Source organism: Crotalus tigris, unplaced genomic scaffold (genome assembly GCF_016545835.1).
Source record: "Crotalus tigris isolate CLP2741 ecotype Arizona unplaced genomic scaffold, ASM1654583v1 scf7180000018759.1681925, whole genome shotgun sequence".
Taxonomy (NCBI): Eukaryota; Metazoa; Chordata; class Lepidosauria; order Squamata; family Viperidae; genus Crotalus; species Crotalus tigris.
In genome coordinates this window covers 960605-983978 of record NW_024097185.1, presented here as the reverse complement: position 1 = coordinate 983978, position 23374 = coordinate 960605, and the positions used below count along the sequence as shown (strand labels likewise).

General features: G+C 36.8%; 1 protein-coding gene across 2 annotated transcripts; it reads right to left on the bottom strand.

The window, feature by feature from the left end:
* Positions 1–96: 96 nt before the first annotated feature.
* On the bottom strand, positions 97–23374 carry CREG2 (cellular repressor of E1A stimulated genes 2). Of its 2 annotated transcripts, XM_039355776.1 has the most exons (5): positions 22621–23374; positions 13390–13559; positions 7987–8100; positions 6759–6842; positions 97–1172 (listed from the first exon to the last, which is right to left on the bottom strand). In XM_039355776.1, coding segments are annotated over exons 1-5 (825 nt in total). In that variant the 5' UTR covers positions 23077–23374; the 3' UTR covers positions 97–1171. The 2 variants fall into 2 exon arrangements, with proteins under 2 accessions (XP_039211710.1, XP_039211709.1); XM_039355775.1 differs by lacking the exon at positions 97–1172 and having other exon boundaries at positions 5610–6842.

The following is a 23374-nucleotide window of genomic DNA, read 5'->3' as shown; positions in this document are numbered from 1 at the left end:
AGCCATTTGTCCAAAATGGTATAAGGTTTCCTGCCTGAGCAGGGGGTTGGACTAGATGACCTCCAAGGTCCCTTCCAACTTTATCATTATTATTATTATTACATATGTAAAGAAAACACTACACATATGTATGCTTTTTTTTTGCTTTTTTTTGCTTTTATGAAAAGCCATATTGGGACATTAAGATTATACCCTCATTTATTGTTATTATCTTGTTTTTTTATGTATCCCTGCTTTTGACATTTAATCAGCTCAACTGTTTTATTTTTCAATGATCTTGAATTGTGATTACAGTTCTCAGATTTCCAAACTATAGTACTACTGGAAACAATGTTCAGACTTAAAATATAAATGACTGAGTTCATACCTTACACCAGGCAATAATGTACTTCATTAATAAAATAGTTCTCATTTCCATTAATACTTTATTAATATTTGATTGTATTAACAGTGTACGGTAGTCGGTCTACATTGTGTTACAATGTGTCACAGTGTGTTACAATGATCATGTTGCTCATAAGTGCAAATGGACAAGTAGGGCAAAATAAGGAAAATGTTTTTATCCAGTTGAGGAAAATATTTTTGAAATACATTCTTTGGTTAACTAGCAGTAGATAAAATAATGCTTAGTTCTTCCACAAACACTATATTACTCGCTGTGTAATTGTACCCAGTTACAATTATAATTTTAAATCATTTTTCACCAAAAATATAGCTGATATAAAATATGATAATTGTCATGGAGCTTTTTTATTAGAAAGCTTAATGTCTGCTAGTCTTCAAACATTAATATTACAGATGCATAACTATATTAAAATACTATCATGTTAAGTCACAGATTCTGATCCTGAACACCCCTTTTTATGATTGAATACATAATGATTTTACTTTGCCAGTCAAAATCAACAAAATTAAGATCTCCATAGGAAATTTTACACATTTCATCTTATGCCATCACTAAATCACAACTTGGGAAATGTTAGGTGAAGAAAACTTCATTGAGGAGTTTAGCAGACACTTATTCTGACTTCTATATTTTAATAGAGACTATAAGGAAAAAATGGGCTTCTTTTAAGGTGGAAAGCTGTATGAGGATCCCTCCATTTAAGTGCAGGAAATGCCTCAACCCAACACTGGTCCAAAAAATAATGGCTCTGAGAGATGGGCAGTCTCTAAATTTGATAGAATAAAAAATAAATAAGTAAGTAAATGCGTAAATAAATAAATATACAGTTCATTAGGTGATGGTGGCTCAGAGTTAAGATGCTGAGTTTGTTGGCTGGAAAGGCGGCAGCCCGGGTTTGAGACCCAAGCTCCATGTGATGGGGTGAGCTCCTGCCCTCACCCCAGCTCCTGCCAACCTAGCAGTTCAAAAGCATACAAACGCAAGTAGATAAATAGGTACCACTTCAATGGGAAGGTAACAGTGCTTCATGACCATATAACCGCAGAAATGTCTTTGGACAGCCCTGGTTCAATGGCCTTGAAACGAAAACGAGCACCACCCCCTATAGTTGGCAATGACTAGCAGAGTCAGTAAACTCCTACCTTTAGTTTCCAAAGCTTGCAAAGTAGAAAGGACTCAAACTTTGCATATGGGAAGGTGAGGAAGCAAAATAGATTCTTCACACATTGCAGATGTTTAAACCCCCTATTTCTCTTTTCAAAACTATTGAAACGCCTCCCAAAATACTTCTTTGCAGTCAACAAGCTACATAAATCCTGTGTTGCCCATATGCAAATGGCATATACCCCAAACAGGTAATTGAAGGTATGTGTATTGCTTTTATCTTGGCACTATGAAAGCCATATTTGTGAGATACCAGGACATTTTTACAAAATATGAAGACAACCCAGAATAGTTAAATCACATTAAATCTGGAGCATAAATTAATACTGTGCTATTTACAGAAATTATACCATTGCTTAAGATCTGTTGTATAATACTGTATATAAAATAATTGACAAACACAATCTTCTATGCCATGTTAAAAGATTTATGCTGTTCTTACAAAAGAAACATCCTCACTTTTTGAATATGCCAATTTTTAAATTATAAATCGCTTATTTAATGCATGATCATGCTAGATAGTTTTTTATTGTTCTAGTGTTTGATATGAAGGATCTGAATGAAATTCTTAAGAACAGCTTGATGATGTCCTTTGTTCATCACTCTAAAAATACATGATATCTCACCAAAGGCACAAAAATGCATCATTGTCAATATATAGTACTAGTGAAGCATAATCAAACCAATATGTCATTCTGTTTTACTCTGAACAGCGAGTGCATGCACATTATAATATTTTATTCATAAATAAGAATAAAATCTATTGATCCGTCTTTTGCTTACCACATGGCTTCTTAAAATAATCATTCCAGTACAGAAGAACCATCTGAAATTTACTATGGAGGTAAGGAATTTACAAGAAATTTGACTTTTTCTTGGATATAAGCAAAATAAAATGGTTAAAATATATAATTTAGAGTATTTCTAGATGCAACAATCCATTATTGCCTATTAGTTATCAGTTCCGATCATCATGAACATAATGCTACAGTATGAAAAATTGATATAAATGTAATTAATCACATTACTGGGAGGTGTAGGAGAAACATGCACACCTGAAACTGGGGAATGGCAGGATTTATACTCCTTGGGACCATTTGCACTACTCAGGTAACCCTGATGACACAGATAAGCCTACAGGGATTTCAATGACTTGCTAAAAGAATGCAAATGTCCAGCTCTCTGCAAAGAGAATAAATCCTGCCATTCCTTACCATCCAATCTGAGTTGAAGAAGCTTCTTGAATGAGAAGCAAAACATCTTCAAAGAAAAACAAGAAAGTCCAGTTACCTTGTGAAAAAAGCATTTTTGGGACTCTGTAATATAATTTATAATCCCTGCATCACCTAATATGTGGGATTGTTTTGGGAGCCAGGCCAGTTTCAGGTGTGCATGTTTCTCCTACACCTCCCAGTAATGTGATTAATTACATTTATAGCAATTTTTCATACTGTAGCATTATGTTCATGATGATCGGAACTGATAACTAATAGGCAATAATGGATTGTTGCATCTAGAAATGCTCTAAATTATATATTTTAACCATTTTATTTTGCTTATATCCAAGAAAAAGTCAATTGAAACTTGTAAATTCCTTACCTCCATAGTAAATTCTTCAGAGTCAGCTCTGAAGAAGCTTCTTGGATGAGAAGTGAAACATCTTCAAAGTAAAACAAGGAAGTCTAGTTGCCTCATGAAAAAAAGCACCTTTGGGACAACCATGACCTGGATGAATGAGAATCTCTATAGACATTTATATTAGAGAGGCTATTTAAGAATGTCTAGTCTCTTCTATATTAACTGGTCCCAAAATAAATTCTCCCTTAACTTTTAAAAAGAGGTTGTTTTTTGACATTTTAAAATATCAGCATAAAAAAAAAGGAATGCCTTATTGTGGACTAATAATATCTTCAACTTGGCTGGGTTGAAGTTGCCACATTTAATATGTATGTGAGTATTAGGCTGACCTGGTCAGATACCTTTTCTCTATTCAAATCTCTGAGAATTCAGTGACAAAGCTTATGCTTCTATTTTTAATTAATTGTAGTATCTCATTGTGTCCAAATGAGAGGAGGACTGTACTTCCCCAAGAGACTAGATTTGTAATATGGGAGGACTTGCTCAGTTTTAGCTGTCTTAAATTTGTAGGGATTTGATTTAAACCCTGCTACAGTGAGGTGTGCTTTTACACAATGATATACCTGTTTTGGCAGCCATGACAACTCATCAGCCATAGGATTGGGGATGATGTTTTGTGCCTTAATTGTGTTCCATTTCAGGTAATGCAGTACTCAATAGTGGGCAATTCTTGAAAAAGTAGAATTGCAAATTAAAAATAGAACTAGTACTGCACTGATACAAATGTAGTTGCTAGAATGCTGTCAAGATAACAGAAACACACAATGCCTTTAGTGAAAGATCTACATTGGTTGCCAGTGCTTTAAAATGTTGGAACTGACCTTTAAATCTTAAACAGCTCAGGGCCTTTTCCTCTAATGCAGTGGTTCTCAACCTTTTTAATGCCGCGACCCCAACCGGTAATAAGTCGAGGACTACCCAACTGGTTGTAAGTCGAGGAATTTCCCTGCCCGGGAGCACCGCACATGCGTGGTGCCGCCCCCTGCGCCAGCCGAGGCATAGCTGGCAAGCGGCAGAGATGGCGCAGGCCGACCACCAGCTGGCCCAGCCCAAGGGAGGTAAAGCACCCGCCGGGCCCCACGCAACCCTCCCTGCGTCCGCCGGCCTCCCACCTCCCACCCCTGGCCCTCCTTTACTTATATTTTTAGTAGTTGCTCAGCAGGGAGGGGTGGAAACTTCCAGACAGCTCGTCTTCGCTGCAGACAACTTGCAGCACCGTTTGCAGAATGGGACTTTTGGCGGGCTCAGCAGGGCAGAGACAGCCTGGACAATTCCTATTGGCTTTTGAAAGCCAATAGAATTAGACTCTATTCAAGAGAGTCTATTCTATTGGCTTTCAAAAGCCAATAGAATAAAAGGGAGTAGCACAGCTAAGGAAAAGGGGGAAAAATGGCAGACTGCGTTGTTTGGCGACCCCCGTGAAATGGTCATTCGACCCCAAATGGGGTCTCGACCCACAGGTTGAGATCCACTGCTCTAATGGAACACTTGCTCTGTTATTACCATGCATACTAAAAAGGGACCAGCAGGAACAACCCTCTTGAAGATATTCTCACTGGCTTCTCTTTCTGACATGCAGCAAATGGGCTTCTGTTTATTTCACAGCCCTTGTAAATTGTGATTTCAGAATTTATATTTCTAATGATGCATATTTTATCAAGAATTTAATTGATTACAGCTTAAATTTTAGTGTTGGTTTTAAATTATCAGCTAGCTAACGCTATCATTTTTAACTTTTGTTGGTCACCATGAGAACTCAGCAGTGTAGAATGGAGGGATATAAGTCAATCAATCAACTGATTAATGAATCGATCAAATAAATATAAACTATTGTTTAAAATTCACAGTATTGTTAATATTCTCTGTGGCTTGTTCAGACTTAAACAAGAGCAAAAATATAATATTGGATATGAAGTAAAAACTTCAGATCTCTTCTTCCTGAAGCAAGGAAGTTCTGAGAAGAAGCAAGGGTCTCATGCAGTAGCTTAATTGTCAGACCCTCAATGTATTTCTTTCTTATGCTTTCATTTTCTGATTCTGCCATTCTATTGGGGAGGGGATGCTAGTGCTGGGAAAGGGGGGAGGAATAACCTATGGGTCTTCTGCAATGTACTTCCTTTGCTTTGTTCTATCCCAGTTATGGGGAACCTTTTAGAGACCGAGTGCCCAAACTGCAACCCAAAACCACTTATTTATCGCAAAGTGCCAGGGCTGCATCAGCATTGTGGTGCCCTCAGGAGGCGTGGGGGACGTGGCCCATTGGGTGGGTGTGGCTGCAGTGGTCACAGCAGACTCGGTGAGCGTGGCTGGGGCCAGTCCCTCGCCATCTCCGGGGCATCCCGGGGGAGCCAACACCGCTTGCTCGCTCACTTTCTGCCCTGTCGCTTCCAAACGCCACGTGTTTGCTGCTCTGGCAAACTCTGCTGGGGCAACAGCGTGCATGCCCACAGAGAGGGCTCTGAGTGCCACCTCTGGCACGCGTGCCATAGGTTCGCCACCACTGTTTTATCCTCTTTGAAGTATCTCACTTGGGGTGTGAAAGGAATGTACCTCCGGCCCTCTGCCTTATCTCCAGTCGGATGGGAAGAAACCGCAGAGAAACCTGATAGCCTTGAGAATGGCATCTTATCGGTTCTTTCCCACAACAATTTAACACCTATGTATTGATTGGTTCAATTCAAACAGGCCTGTTGGACATTTGGGGTGGGGTTTGAAAGGGTTCTCTTCATGTAATGTTTCGCGTGGGAAATCCTCAGATCCTGCCTTACAATCCTGCTATCTATACCTTCCAATAAAAGTTCCTGTTGAGATAATGCAAGTTTCAAGAGTTCTGCTTTTTGGGGGGCTTAACTGAGGCAGGTTCTTACAGTAATATTTACGTGCAGAACCATAACTGCCAGCTGTATTCTTACTATTTTGTATGTTGGTCTGAGATAATGAAATGAAGTAAATTATCTAATGATTTCTGGAAAGTTACAGATCTTAGCTTTTTTCTATTTTTTTTCATAAAGCTATTTCTAAATTGTTCATTTAAAAGATAAATCTGTAGTTATGGAAAAATTAAATCTGTAATATAAATTGAATTAAAATGCAACATATGTAAAATATGTTACTAGATGTTTGATTAAAAGCAGTTAGGGACAATAATATATCAATCATTATACCACTCATTACATCTAGGTTTGCAATTTATATCCAGTTTTAGAATTTATTATTACAATAAATCTTGTGAGATTCATATTTATAAAAATCCAAAAGTATTCAAAACATCTTAAGCAATAACTTAATATGATCTGTCTCCAGACTGTTTAACATCTGCAGTTTTTTTTCTAATGTTCAAAAGTAAGTCTGCTCCAGTTAAGATGGAACCACATTCAAAACTTTGCACATAAATATTATTAAATAAATACTTGATAACATGGTATATAACACTCTTTGTTCTGAATTAAATATGAAAAAGCTGAATTCTCATACTTTAAAATTCAATTATGTTTTACTAGGAACTGCTTTGAAATATTCCTCCAAAGTAATAGTTGTAATTCTTCCATACCAGTCCTGTAGCCATATATGTTCAATATTCATTTTCATAAAGAACCATTCATAATTGCGAGGCCATTTTCTCATTATGGGGTGCCTGGAAAAAGAACCAAAGCTAGAAATGATTGGGTTACATTATTTTATAGATTTGTCTATGACATTAATATCTTTAAGATCAGCAGTTCAGTATTATATTTAGAAAATATAGCAGTGAACATTTAAACAGTGATTGTTTGAATGCAAGATTCGTCAAATGTTATTGGCTAATCATTGCACAATGCCTCTTGAAAATGTATCCTTTTTGCTTTTCATTTTATTCATATATCCATACATATACATCTATAAATTATGTCATGACTTGGAAAGAATGGAGGGAAGGAACTCAAAACAATTATTCTAGTTCTATTATAATATGGGATGCATGCAAAGAAAAAAAACCAGAAGTAATGTATGTCACAGGGAAATTCAATTTTTGGATTGTTTAATGTTGATATTCTTAAAACTGAGCTATTCCAGAGTAAGAAAAATCTATTTAATTTGATCAGTTACTTTGTTATCTATTATTTCTTCATGCTGAACTTGGATATTACTCAATTAACAGTGATATCATTAGGAGAACTGAGCCTTTGACCAAAAGGAATTTAAAAGAGCTTAATAATGGCTGGAATGAATTTTTGCTTTCAATTACAGGTAATCTTTTACTTGCAACCATTTGTTTAGTGACTGTTCAAAATTACAATGATGTTGAATCATGCGGTCCTCACACGTATGACCTTTGCAGCATCTCCATGGTCACATAATTAAAATTCAGGCACTTGACAATTGGCATGTGTTTACAATGGCTATAGCATTGAGGGCCACATGTTCGTCATTTGAGACCTTTTCAGATCTCTTCCGACAAGCAAAGTCAATGAGAGAAGCCAGATTCACTTAATAATTGGATGATTCATTTAAAAAACCACAATGAATTGCTTAACAACTGTGGCAAAAAGATCATAAAATTGAGTGCAACCCACTTAACAATTGTCTTGCTTAGTAACAGAAATTCTGGGCTCAGTTATGGTCATAAGTTAAGGACTACCTGTACAATCTGATTAGTAAGAAATTTCTTCCAAAGACTTTCTGGTATTCAGGAAGACAGTGCTTACATTTCCCAATAATACTCCAAATACTTATTTTATATTCTCTCCACTTCTTCCCACCAGACACACTTCAGAGGATAACAGTAGATTCATACAGACCTAGAAAACAGAGCTTGCTTGACAGATTCCAGTTCTTCTGGAGGCACTGTAACCATCTTTCCAATAAAGGTTAGCCTAGTACACCTTGGATCATTGGGATCAACAATTGTTTTTCTATAAGCATAGACATAATAAGCATAATAATTAATATCCAAATAAACCCAAATCAGAATCATTATTTAGTTAATAAAGTCATTTCCATAAGACATGCTGGCTTACAAATGCCTTTATTTGCTTAATTCTAGGTCAGTGATGGCGAACCTTTTAGAGACCAAGTGCCCAAACTGCAACTCAAAACTCACTTATTTATCACTGGGTGCCAGTGGGCGTGGCCCACTGGGTGGGCGTGGCTGCAGTGGTCATGGCAGACTGGGTGGGTAGGGCTAAAGTGGGCTCGTCCTGCGGGGCGAGGCGAGGTGGGGGTGCCATTGCCGCGGGGCAAGGCGAGGCAGGGGCTGAGATGGCTGTTGCTTGACAGGACAGCGAGTGCATGGGGCGTGATGGTGTCCATCAGCAGCCTCAGTCTGATGGCCCATCAACTGGTGCACTCTGGGGCTCCACAGTCCGCTGCCAGCAGTTCAGAGAAGCCGCCTCTGAGCTGGATGGACGGACGACAGCTGAGGAGGCAATGCAGTGGGTCGTGCCTAGAAAAAGGAGAGCATGCAAGGCCAGGAGGAACGGGACAGGGGTGAGGCATCCGGCAACGTGGGACCTCGGCGAGTTAGCGGGTGGCTGTTTGAAGAGGGACGGTTGCCATCTCTGGGGCATGGCACGAGTGCCCACAGAGAGGGCTCTGAGTGCCGCCTTTGGCACACGTGCCATAGGTTCACCACCACTGTTCTAGGTGCTCACATTATAAATATTTTATTTTGACTTTTGTATAATATTAGGACTTCTTTTTGTCCCAATCTATGTAACAGTAACATTTATGTATGAAGATAGTTTCAAAGGATCAGCTCAAACTCAATTTTATTTTTCAAGTATTGTTGTTTCAGAGTCCTTTGGTGAGTCCTGTTGCAACCAGAAACTAGACATTTCCAGGTAGAAATTGATGCTACTCCCTAAGTTTTATTTTTGACTCAACTGTGTCTGATGAATTGGAAAGTTTCCAGGATTTTCTTTAATTTTTTTTTTTTGAGACATTACTGCTTGCTTGCAGACAGTTTCCCCTTGACATAAACTTTTACTTTGCTTGTGAATACCAAATAGTCTGAAATCCTTCAAAGTGAAGCACTGTCTTGTATAACTAGGTAAGATCTATATGCAAATAATATGTACTCCAGGGATGGAGTGAAAAAGGAAATTGTATCTGTAGAGCATTCTTAATGTGTGCTTTGTCATATGGTCCGTTTCTAGGCAAGGTGCTTCTATTTTTGCCATCAATTTACTAGTTTGTGAAATGGATGCTTTATGACCAGCCATGTTCACTATAGTAGGCATTCAACAAACAGGCACCTGTCTGGGACCATATCCTTCTTAGCTAATAAAAATTCCAGACATTCTCCTTATTGGAAGAGATGAAAATCCTATAAAATGGTTCCCAAAGGAAAGATGCATTTGTGGAGCTCTCTTCCAGGTGAAAGCTTATAGATTTTCCCTTTCTTCCCAGTTCCTTTCTACATACTTCAGCAGAACAATTTGGTAAAAATTAGCAGATAGATTTACAGATAAGCAGGAAATGAATAGAGAAAAAACTCCAGTGTTTTCATAATTAATATCACAATATTTTTGGTAATGGCTGAAGACAGGTTGCAATGGTAAGGAAGGAAGAATATAGTTCTGAAGAAAAGGGTTATTGTAATATTTTTTTCTAATGTGCTTATCATGCAGGGAGGTTTGGTTCAGTAAAAACTGAATTGTCACTACATAATGTTATTGATAGAAATAATCTATATTCTACATAATGTAAATTAATAGAAATAAACTAATATAAATAAACTTTTAGGCTGATATTTGAAAATATTTTTATTTACTATAAGCACAATATATTTTGAGTCATCTCAAAACAAAATATATGTATAGAATAAATGGACTGTAGATTATAAGGACACAAAGTCTTATCTAATTCCAAGTGAATCATATGGTGATAATTTTTTCACCCCACCTACTTTCTGATTTGTTTTTTTTTTCACTCAACAGAAATTCCCAGTTAAAAATGGCTGAGAGACAAGCAATCTGCTTATTAAAATATATGTCTCTGTAACAATGCTGCCAACATCTCATCTATGGGAATAACCATTTTATCTGCTTTGTATCTAATCATTCGCAGTGTCAAGAAAAAAAAAGAATTATATTGATGCACTAGGCTAGGGCAAACTTCAAACTTCAAGAGTGACGCTCATCCAACAAGTTGTTTCATGATAAGCTTCACCTAGCGTACAACCTTTTTTAAAACAAAACAAAACAAAATATATATATGTTTCAGACAATGACCTACTTGGACTCTCTCAGCTGTGGCAGATAAAAATATAATCAATACATTCATACAGAAGCAAACACAAATTCAACTCTGGAATTGAATTTTGAGCACAAGCTTCTTAATGTACCATGAAGGTAATATCTCATGTTTATTTGGTAGAAGCCATAACAGCTAAATTTAAATATTTCTACCAAGTAGACATTAGATATTGATGCTTAAGATTAAACAAGGCAAGCAGAATTATGGTCAATGATAAAGACTAGTAGTCCCATAATGAAAAAATAAAATATGATGATGATGTCTTTCAGTAAATAATTTGGCTATGAAAAGAAAAGGGAATATATTTTAAACAATGTTATAGGATTAGAGATATTTTATACCAATGTCCATCCCCTCACAATAATAAAATGATCTTAAAAAAATCTCCCCCAAAAGATTCTAAATTATCCTGAAAATGAGATATGAAAGCTAAAGTATCTTTTACTTTAATTAATTGGCTTAATATTAAGAGTCTGGCCCAGCAGGAACTTTTAATTCATGATTCTAATGTATATGTATCAACATTAGTCTTGTGTGGAATAGAGCTTGAATTTATTATTTTTCTAATAGTGATCACTAGTTTCAAAGATGGCTAGATTATCTTTTGTGCTTTGTATCATTATTGTTTGTTTTTTAGAAGGGCATTGGGGCAAAAAGATCCAGGAAAACTACTTGCTCCTATCTTTTTTTGTTATTGTCAAATAGCTAGCTACCTGATTAAATATATAACAACAATACAACTTTTCTGCTTGAGAATGGCTTGTCACCTTTGTTTGTTGTTATTCATTTGATATTCTCTCCCATTGTGTTTTTCACATCCCTACCTTCAGGGTTTAGATATCCATTTATCACAGAAAAATCTTGGTAAGAGAAAAGCAACTTAAGAAGGTCATATGTATTGTTGGTAGAGAAAAGGCTGAACATCTCTTGTCCTGACTATTTAGGGGTCATATATTTTTTAAACTGCTTCTTCTTCCAAAAAACAGCTGTTCAGTCTTTAGTCTGTACTAGTGTTCTCAAACTTCGATAACTTTTAAGATGTGTGGGCTTCAACTCTCAAGATTTCCCAGCCAGCGTGGTTGAATGGGAAATTCTGTGAGCTGAAATCCACACATGTTGAGAAAAACTGGTTGATACATTGGCATTTAATTTTGTGCCTAGGTAAGAGATTCAAGTTTGAGTTCCATCTCCTGCTGATTGCATTCATGCAGACTTGTTTGCCAATTTTATATAGTAAAACAGGTTTGACTCTGCCTTCTTCCAGAAAATATTTTTTTGAATTCTCAGTTTTGCTTTCTGCCCTGAAATTCCTCTGTGCTCCCTTATCAAACTATTAACCAGATGTGAGGTTGCTTAGTTCCCAAGACTTCTTGGAAGTGCTGCCCCCTGCTGAGGTGAATATGTTAATAGAACTGCAAACTGTTTTCCTATTACATTTCCCCTCCCCTCCCCATCAAGATGCACACACCTAAGAAAAGATTTTGTTAAAATAAAAAATCCTATAGGCCTTTCCTGTTCCTTAGCACAGCAGTCCCAAAGCTTTCTGTCTCTGTGGATTGGCAGCAGTGGTGGTAGGGGGGAGAGGGGATGATTTCATGCCCACCGCTTGCATAAATGGAGCTTTGTGTGCTTGCTTGCTTGCCCGCTGCTTGTGTGGCCCAGTTCCCAATGGGTACTGGGCTGTGGGCTGGGAGTTGGGGTCCCCCCACTTTAGAGTACAAATGCAATAACATTAAACTGTTCAGCATTCTGTTATAACACCAAACATAAACCATCTGAGGTGGCAAATTGTTTTCCCAGCTTTCTTTATTCTCTATGCTATTATATTAGCTGTACATCATTGGTAGTAGAGGTCAATCTAAGGCAGTATTTTGAACTTCAAGTTCAGCAACTGTCAGTTGTTTAAATGGATCAAAATGGAGCCCATTTGTCCTATAAATTAGACTATCATCATTTTGCCTGGATCACAGTTCTTGTACCCTGCTTGCTCATTGCCTGCCTGTTTGTCTGAATAGAATTTGTTTAAAATTTGCAAATTTATCTGCTATATCTTTATATCAGAAACCCAGGAAAAAGTGTATGTGTTCTTCATTTAAGAAGTCAGCTTTGTACTTGGTAACGGTATAGTTTTCTGTGTTAATGAATATCTAAGAATCTGTGAAACTGCATAAATGAATAAGTGGACTGTAGATAATTATTTCTGAAGTGACTGAATTGGAAAAACTTATATTGTCATTTGCTTCTGTTTTGGAAAATATAGCTATGACTTGCTATCCTAGATATATAACTAAAAATGAATTTTCTGATCTTGTTTCTTTTATATCTTTGGATTATATTTTGGACTTGATGGCATTCCAGAGCAACCAGTTTCAACAGTGCTGAAAGACTATGCATGCGTCTCTCAAAGGAAATGAGGAGTAACAACACATTTTTGTGCTGCAATTGCTATCTGGAAAGACCCTAAAAGGTTTTTGTTCTAAAAATGAGCCACTTTCGTCTAGTGATTAAGGCAGAGGTCCCCAACCTTTTGAGCACCAGGGACCGGTTCCTTGGAGAGAGGTTTTTCTGCGGACCGGTGGGAGCGTGGTTTCATGTACTGCCTGCATCCCGCGGATGGGGCTTTGCTTGTTTGCACGGACCGGTTTCTGGCATGCCGCGGCCTGGTGTCAGTCCACAGACCAGGGGTTGGGGACCCCTGGATTAAGGCACCCAGTTAGCAAGCAGGAGTCTGTGAGTTCTAGTCCCATCTTAGCCATGAGGCCCAGCTTGGGCTGGTCACTCTCTCTCATCCCAACCTACTTCACAGGGTTGTTGTGGGGAAATTAAGAGGAGGAAGGAGTATTTGGAGATGTTTACTTCCTGAAGTTATTTGTAAAAAATAATAAAGGTGGGATACAAATAAATAAATAATCATTATGCAGTAAAAGTTTCCAAAATTATTGTACCTGCAAAAATCTCCTTCTGCCTCAGGTAATGTCAATGAAGCAATTGAGTTTTTCACCAGGTCAGCTACAGTTTTATCCTTTGGAGTCATGTAAAAGTAAGGAATCCCAGTGCTGTTGTCTGTGGGGCCATCACTGATAGATAAACAAGTCCCAAATGGTGTACCTTGGATCTGAAAAATTCCAAATGATTACCTCTTATAAAGCACCTTTGTTGCAAATATTTTTGAAGCAAGTTTAAAATCTAGATATTGGTATTTCTTACTTTAAACTCTGTTGGATATCAGAAGTGATTTGCAATTGATCACATTTAATCTGAAACACTAAGAAATAAATAAAAAAAGAGAAAGGGAGTTTTATTCTCATACTCATAGATACATTTTTGTACTTTTTGTTCAGTGTTTCAGATTAAATTTAGTATTTTTATCACACACCATTTAGAAACTAATAAAAAGGAATAGTTGTAGTGCAGAAATAATAAAGACTTCCTTCATAAAATATATTACTGCATACCTTTCTAGTATTTGTGATAATTTTATAAAGTTATATTATTTGGGGAGCAATAATTCTATGCAGAGAGCTAAATATTTCTAACAGAATTTCAAGCAATTTAGTGAAACTGCATTTTTGTTTATTCACCTACTTTTGTTTATCAGTATTATACCCCATTTATTCACTGCAAGTTGAATAAACCAGAATGCCACAAAAGTAATTAAAATCAAATGTTTTAAACAAGAGTATAAAGGCAACTGCAGATACAAATGCCTTATGTGTGTCATATATGAAGAGCTACTTATAACAAGATCTGAAGGTGATAGTTTACCTTGATCTTTAAGCATAGCAAAATTTTTAATGCAATAATTTTTTAAATGTAACTTTTCAAGATGAAATCTTCCCTTGAATTGAGCTCGATCCTTGGTGTATGTATGCATATCTCTAAGTACAGTTTTTTCTCCCCTTTGGTGATGGTGCTAAAACAGAGCAGTGCAGTGGCCCCCAACCTTTGGGGCATTAGGGACCGATTCCGTAGAGAGACGTTTTTCCACAGACTGGAGAGGGTGTGGTTTCAGATGCTGCTTGCATCTCATGGACGGTCTTCATTTGTTTGTTTGACCCAGTTTCTAGCATGCTGTGGCCCAGTGCTTGTCCACGGACTGGGAACTGGGGACTCCTGGAATAATGGATTGCTATTATCTCTTTTTATATTATTTTTGCACTTTCCAGATTAGATTTCTTGGTGATCTACCAACCAAATATTAATTACTATAGATGCAGTCTTACTTCACCTTCTGAATTAGCCATCTGCTGTGACTTCTTTCTTGCTAGAAAGAAAATCAAATTAGGATTTATTTTGGCATGTATAAAGTTGTGCTGTAAGAATGTTGGAGTCAGCTACAATGTCCTCCAGTTCTGTATGAATTTTAACAATATTGTTGTACATAACAAAAATGTTAATTGGGGTAGTGCACCGCTTCATTTTAAATTTTAAAAAGTGCTTCAGAGAATAGGGAGGTAATACATGTTATTTTTCTGCGGATTGTACATTGCAGTGTAATAGTAACTAATGAATTTAAATTTGAGGACAAAGTAAATTGCTTATGAATTGTACAAACAAAATGTGACTTGAGCTGTGCCCAGGAGAAATCCTAACTTTTTCTTTTCTCCTCTCAAGTATAATCCCTATTTTTCCCTGGGCTGTAGCCAAAAATGCTGTTACAGTTCTCTTAATTTGAAAGAGGGTTTGCTCTGGGACAAAACAGACAGCATTTTAAATAAGCATTGGACTTGTTTGGTCCTGTGGGCTAATTGTGAGTTATAGTATGTTCTTTGCCTCTTGACTGCCGTAAAAGGCAGATAGCAGGCATGTTCATAATACAATTACGTTTGTTAGCAAGCAGACCTCCCAATCCAACATCTTCTTATTAGACTACAATTCCTATCATTCATAGCCAGAATGCTACCAAGTAATGAAGAGTGAAATTGCCTTGTTCTTATTATCCCTCTCTTCTCCTTCTCTCTCCTTCACGTACACATAAACATGTATCAATGATTGTATAATCTGGTAATATATACAATTAGAATTTAAATATTATTGTTAAAAAACAAAACATAACCTCACTAAACTAAACTAATTAAGATTAAACAATATGAATGCCTTCAGTTTCAATGGGAATGTGAAAATTACATCCTTAAGTACCCTGTTAAAAACACTGAAGAATTTTAAATATTTTTTATTTGTGAGAGTACATAGTCCCATCCAATAGAAGGACAACAATGAGGTGAAAGATATTAACAGCTGATAGGAAATGGTAATTTTTAAAAATTCTTTCATGTATGTATGTATGTGCGAATTGTAATTTATATTAAATCATTTTTTATGTAGCATACTCTCACATAACAAATCATGAAAATGTATAATTTACAGAGTGGAATAGAATACTTTTATTACACTTTTAGACCAGAAGTCAAAGATAATCAGTTTAAAACTTGGATTAATAAATAAAAATTATCATAATAAATTGCACTTCAAAGCAAGAACCTGCATGTATGTAACATAAATTAAAATAAAATTTTATACCTTTTTACAAAGGTATATATTTCATATATCATCTAATAATATATATTAACTGTATTTTGAAACAAGTTGTGGGTTTTAAAATATACCCAATAATTTTAAAAATAAAGTCAACATAATTTTGGTTTGTTACCCCATTAAGCTTGTTAACTTAATTTTGTACTGTCTTTGACTAAAATATCAACCCAAACCACAAATACATTAAGTTTTTTATGCGGGTGATCAGTCTTCCTCCTAGGTTTCTTCAGCAAAAAATGGAATTACTAGCAGACAATCTCACATAGACATTTTACATTAAAAAAAGTAATACATTCTGTGTGGGGAAAACTGCCTTAGAAAATGATTTGGACTCTTCAAATGGTAGAAAATATGAAACTTAGTATTAGACTGCAATAGTTACACTAGATGTCTGGGCACTAGATGTTGTTCAATATTTTTAAAATCCAACATTAGACTACTTTATCTAAGGAATGCCTTAATTTTGTCCAAACTTGCTCTTTATAGTTTTAATAGGAAGCTGGAGAAACAGGTCTTCAATGCTATATATGTTTGAATTACAACTCTCAATAGGCTTCAACCAAGAATAAGAATTGATGGAAGTTGTAGTTCAACCTGAACAATATTTGGAGACCTAAGGATCCCATCCCTACTTTAAAAAATGACAATAGGTAATCCTCAACTTTCAACCACAATTGAACCCAAAATTTCCATTGGTAAGCAAGACAGTTGCTAAATTATTTTTGCTCCATTTTATGACCTTTCTTGATACAGATGTTAAGTGAATATTGCAGTTGTTAAGTTAGTAACATGGTTGTTAAGTGAATCTGGCTTCCCCATTGACTTTCCTTGCCAGAACCAAAAGGTGATTACATGACTCTGGAACACTGCAACTATCATAAATATGAGTCAGTTGCAAAGTGTCTAAATGTTAATCATGTGACCATGGGGATATTACAATGGTCATAAGTACGAAAAACAGTCATAAGTCACTTTTTTAGTGCCATTATAACTTCAAACAGTCACTAAATGAACTGTTGTAATTCAAGGACTACCTGAATCTAATCTCTTTTATATTACTAATACTTAAGGTTAGTTGGGAACAAAAACATTAATATTCACATTATTTTTATATTTCTAAATGAAAAGATTATAAATACATTAAAGCAAAATTGCTGTTGAGTCAGTCTGACTACTGAGAACTTTGTGGGCCCATCCATATAGTTTTTAAGGCAGTAACGTAGTGAGCTGCCACTGCCTTCTTCTTGGAGATTTTTCAGTTTCTCAATGTACCCTACTAGCCTGGATTTCCTGGGATCAATAAAGTTCAAGTATTATCCTGCCTAGCTTTTCATGATCAGCTCAGGTGAGCTGGTTGGTGACACCTGCTCAGATACCTACATGGAATAAGATAAATTACAGGTTGTTGTAGCTGTTGTCCCTTAAATCTCTGTAGCATATTATACTTTGCTTAATTTCTTTAGATCCTCAAAACTTTATGTAATCTCTTATTTTCTTCTTAAGTTAAAATTCATCCAGGTCATCTCTTAGCATTAATTTCTGTGAGCCAACTTATGAATCATATACTTTTTGCTGCATTATTAAAATAGTTAAATATGAGCGAGATGGCACAACTGGTAAATGACTTCATAACTGGCTGATTGACCCTATCCAGAGAATACTCATAAATGATTCTGTATTAACTTGCAGAACAGTATCAAATAAAGAGCCCTATGCTATTCAACATTTTAATTAATAATTTGGGTGAAGAATTGAGGGGACAATTATCTGAAATGTAGATGCCCTAAAATTAAGAGTAAGGTTTTAATACTTTGGAAGAAATGGGGAACATTCTAAGTGATCTAGGTAGCCTTGATATTTGCCTTGGAAAACCAGTATATGAAAGCATTTTCATATACTTCATATATTTAAATGTAGGATAAGATAAAGGTCAGAATTTTATGCACCAGAGACAAATTCCTTGTGTGTCCAATCACACTTGGCCAATAAAGAATTCTATTCTAATTAGAAGCAAACAAAGTTATAACTAGTAGCCAGCACGGGTTTGTCAAAAACAGATCATGCCGGCTTCCGGTTTTGATGTCGTGGTGGAACGGGCGCTGGAAGACGGGGCTCCATCTTTCACGTTCGATTTTGCCCCACTGGGGACCTCATAGAGGTGACAAGCAAGGAGGGGACCCTCGTTGATCGCAAGAGGGTGGCGGCCCTTCTGTTTGATCTGAGGAAGCTCTCCAAACCAGTGAGGGAAGCTGCTGACAATGGAAGACAATAAGCACTAACCAGCAACCTTTCAGCAACGTGGATGAAACTGGGTGAGACTCTATCCTCTCTTTATGACTCTAAGACTTCTTCCTGGAAAAAACTGCCCAAAGCACTCTCCCTGATGAGAGAGGGAAGGGGAATTTCTGCCCCATTCCCTCAGGAAAAGAAAAGCGGTGAATTAATTACTTGGGGGAAGCAGAGAAAATTACAAGATTAATTTGGAATTAATACACATACATGGCTTTGAAATTTGGGCACTAAAAGTGTTTTTGAGATTTTAAAAAAAGATTTGAAAAGTTTGTAATATAAGTTTGGATTTAAAAAGCTGGAAAAGTGCTAATGACATCTAGTGGAGAATTACAGCACTACAATTTGTTATGCCTAAAGGAAACTTGGCTTGAAGCCCAGATTTAGATAAGACTTTTGCTTCTGTTCTTGGAAACTTTCACTTTTGAAGACTGTAGATGGGAAAAGGGAAAAAAACTTTTGGGCTGCTTATCAGTGTGGCAGAGATGATGAACTATTTTGAAACTGGCCTGCCTGAACTACGAATCTAAATATTAACTGACTTTCAGAGCTGTGTTGTGGAACTATTTCCCTGCAGGAGAAACACACTTCATTGCTTGAGATGATGGAATATTTTGGATTACAAATCTTTGATTGATGAACAATGTTTATTATAAAGACCACCTACAAAAAATGAAATGGATGTCCCATACTCAGCTTTAAATGGTAAAAAACCATCTTTAACACATGTTCCCAAAGTCTTCAGTTTGATATACCACCAAGAAAATACAGATGAAGATCAGAAAGAAATTTTCTCCATGTTGAAATTAATACAAGACACTATTGCTTTAGCTTGTGATGAGACTAGAAATAACACAAAGGAGATAAAAGAACAATTTTCTAATCTAAATTTACAGAACATGACTACAAAAAAGGAACTAACTACTCAGAAAATAGAAGGAAAACTAGAGGAAGCACATCCAAAGAACTAGAAGACGGAGCGATAATATCAGAAATGGAAAAGACATCTTACCAATCAAGAATTCAGGACACATTTGAGGAAAAGGAAGAAGAACTGATTGAATGGAAGATAGAGCTGTTAGGAGAACTGTGGGAATTGGAGAAGGAAGGAGGCTGTTAAATGAATATCAATGGGTTTTTTCTTCCAAACACACTTCAACCAAATGGTCTTTCTTATTCCAAACAATATACACAAAAACAGAGGAAAAATTACTTGATGATTCAAATACATTGACTTGGAAAGTTAGTTGGCAAAGGAAGAAAGCTAGAGTAAGACTAAAGAAAATAGAGCTTTTGATCCATTAGATGGGATATTATATTATTAACTAAATGTTTGAATATGGTGAAGACTAGATAATTGCTAGAAATAGAAGTATTATCATAACTAGAAAGATAAGATTTGTAATTAGAATATTAGATTTTGTTATGAGAAGGGAAACAGGAAAATGCTTGAAGTTTGAATAAGGGAAACTTTTGGTTATCCAAATATAACTTACTTTGAAATTATAAACAATAGACACATTTTGAACACTGATGGGAAATTAAAATAATTAAAAAAGCGAAACAGGATACTGATTGAACATATGGATATTAAGTGCAAAAGCAATTAGATATGTTTTGGTTAGAAAAGTTACCTAAAACTAACATTATTGATATTATGAGAAAAATGTAACAAAGATGTTGATATTGAATTATATATTTATTAATAACAATAAGAATTGTATTTGTCTAGTGTGGGAAAACAGGTACTACTGGAAGAAGAGAGGAAACATTTGATCGTGTAATATTGGATCTAGATTGAAGAAGTTAATATATACCACTGAATTACTAATGGACCCAGACAACACATTGTCTATTAAGTATTTGATTGTAACACTAGAAAATTAATAAAATTTTTATATAAAAAACAGATCACGCCAAACCAATTTTATTTCATTCTTTGATAAAGTGACTAAATTAATAGACCAGCAAAATGCTGTGGACATAGTACACTTAGACTTCAGTAAGGCATTTGACAAAGTAGACCACAACCTGCTGCTTAATAAGTTAGAAAAAGCAACAATACCATCAGCTGGATCTGTAGCTGGCTGACAAACCATACTCAGCAAATAGTCCTCAATTGTACTACATCCACAAGGAGAGAAGTAAGCAGTGGGGTACCATCAGGCTCTGTCTTAGGCCCAGTACTCTTTAATATCTTCATTAATGACTTAGATACTGAGGGAATAGAAGGGGAACTCATCAAATTTGCAGATGACATTAAAATGGCAGGAATAGCCAACACCCCAGCTCAGGATCCAAAAAGATCTTGACAAACTTGCACAATGGGCCCTATCCAACAAAATGAGTTTTAATGTGGAGAAAAGCAAAGTTTTACATTTAGGCAGGAAAAATCAAAGGTTTAAGTAAAGATTAGGCAAGACCTGGCTCAAAAACAGTAACTGTGAGAGGGACCTTGGAGTCCTAGTGGACGATCACTTGACTATGAGCCAGCAGTGTGCAGCAGTAGCCAAAAAAGCTAATACAATCCTGGGTTGTATAAACAGAGGCATAAAATCAAGATCACGCGAAGTATTAGTATCGCTTTATAAAACTCTAGTAAGACCACACCTGGAATATTGCAACTAATTCTGATCACCATACTACAAAAAAGATGTTGAGACCTTGGAAAAAGTTCAGAGAAGAGCAACTAAAAATGATCAAAGGCCTGGAGACTAAAATATATGAAGAACTGCTGCAGGACTTGGGTTTGGCTAGTCTAAAGAAAAGAAGAAACAGAGGCGACATGATAGCAGTATTCCAGTATTTGAGGGGCTGCCACAAAGAAGAAGGGGTCACGATATTCTCCAAAGCACCAGAGGGAAGGACAAGAAACAATGGTTGGAAACTGATCAAAGAGAGAATTAAGGAGAAACTTCCTGACAGTGAGGACAATTAATCAGTGGAACAGCTTGCCTTCAGAAATCGTGGGCGCTCCATCACTGGAGATTTTTAAGAAGAGACTAGACAGTCACTTGTCTGAAATGATATAGTTCTCCTGCTTGATCAGGGGGCTGGACTAGAAGACCTCCAAGATTCTATTCTATTCTATTCTATTCTATTCTATTCTATTCTATTCTATTCTATTCTATTCTATTCTATTCTATTCTATTCTATTCTATTCTATTCTATTCTATTTGAATTTCCAGTATGCCCAATATCTATATAAAAATAAAGTGCGTATTAAAAAAATGACATATATTGGGAAATAAAGTCACAATTGATTCCTTTTTCACAATTCCATTACAGGAAGTATCTTGACCATTATGGAGATGTGATATTTGATCTCAGAATTAAATGTGTAACTTTATTGAAATCCTATCTTTGGATTTTGTGCGTTCCAATCAAGTTTTGACTCCTGCAGTTTTCTTAACAAGATTTCAGCAGTGGTTTGCCGTTGATTTCTTCTAGGGCTGAGAAAAAGAATGACTGGTTCAACGTCACTCAGATGCCTTTACACCAGAGATGGGACATGTCTTTAGGTCTCTAACCTGGTGCCTTATAAGCACTACACCAAACTGAATCTCTTTGTTGAAATAATAATGCATAAAAGGCTGTTCTGGAAAGTTCTTACATATGCCTAGTTTCCAAGTTATAAAGAGTAAATATGCAAACACACATTTCATTGTTAGAGCAGCAATTCTTAAACATGCATTTTAAATTATTTCAAACTTGGCTCCTCCCCCTTTATCGCAGGCAATTTGAAATTAGTATATTACAAACATCTTCTGGCACCATTGTTAGTGAACTGGAAATATCAAGGTTCTTTAAGTAATGAGAGGAAAATACATTTCAATTTTAGTGTTGCAGTAGTAAATTTTAAGTAAAGTAAGTAAAATAAATAAATGAAAACTTTATGCAACTGTTAATAATTTGGTCCCCATATTTAAATATTAAAAAAAAACAAAGACCAAATTTGAATCTGTCTATTATAATTGGAATAATTATTGGACAATTATTGGAAATTGGATACATTCTTCCTCTAATTGATTAGTTTTGGATTTATTATTTTTTTTGGTATCCACATTGCAGGTGTCAGTAAAGAGACAAAATTGTCCTCCTGTTTTCAGGAAGGGGGAAGGAAGCCCATTAAACCATCTCATTCAAGCCACCACTCAACTGTGGATTTGTCCCCAAATGACAACCGCGTTGCTCAGCAGAGCCAGTGCGTGGCTAAACAGAGCTGAAAGGCAGCAACAAAGGCTCGAAAAGAGGAACACAGTAGCGCTGTTGCAGAGCAGCGTTCGGAGGGAGAAGACGCAAACGCCTCCTTTCCCGCCTGCTATCAGAGAGGCGGCTTAAGGTGGTAGTACCTTTTCTTGGCTTGATATCGTGGCCAAGAAGCCCCAGCCGTGGCGATGCATCATTAACCGGGCCGTTCTGGCTGCTTGCTCCGGAGGAAGCGCTGGGCTGTCTGCTCCTTTGGAGCTCTCCCTCCGGTAAGAAAACATCCGCGACGGTGAAGAGATTTGCTTCGATCTCCCCGCTCCCGGCCTGGTCCGCATCTCCTCTTCTTCTTGGTACACTGAGGCCGGGTAACTCTGCTTCCAAATGCTGCTGGTGTCTTCAAGGAGGGCGGGGAGAGCCTCTTCGTTGGAGGAGCTGTCCAGCTCTTCTTCCACCTCGTTGGGCACAGACCAGGAGACCGAATTCACGATCACGTACCCGCAAGCCGGAGTCAGGGCCAAGCTGCCCCAGAGGGCCCAGGAAAGCCAGGAGACGCATAGAGCTCTTTTCCGCAGCTTGATCTCCGAGCAGGACCCGGACATTTTGGGCCAAGTCTCTGAGGCTACACGCTGAGCTTGGCAATTGAGCGCAAAGACTCCGAAAGATTTTGGCTGTGGGAGCGGCGCCCCCCTGTGGCCAGTACTCGCGGAACTCCGAGCCGTGACGACGGTTTCTTTTCGTCTGCCTGCCTCTGCTGCATTTTCGTTTCCTTGATTCAATGTTATCGATAAGGAGCCTTACGGAGTAATCAGTAGTATTTCCCCCGATATTATCAGCACATCGATATTTCATAGTTTTAAAAAAGATTTAGCACGAAAAATAAATTTAAAAACCCCACGA

Coding starts and splice junctions, on each gene's coding strand:
- CREG2 (XM_039355775.1), bottom strand. CDS start 23,076: ATGTCCGGGTCCTGCTCGGAGATCAAGCTGCGGAAAAGAGCTCTATGC. Junction 8,101..13,389: donor GCAGAAGGAGATTTTTGCAG/GTACAATAATTT, acceptor CTATGCTTATAG/AAAAACAATTGTTGATCCCA. Junction 6,843..7,986: donor AAGCAAGCTCTGTTTTCTAG/GTCTGTATGAAT, acceptor TTCTTTTTCCAG/GCACCCCATAATGAGAAAAT.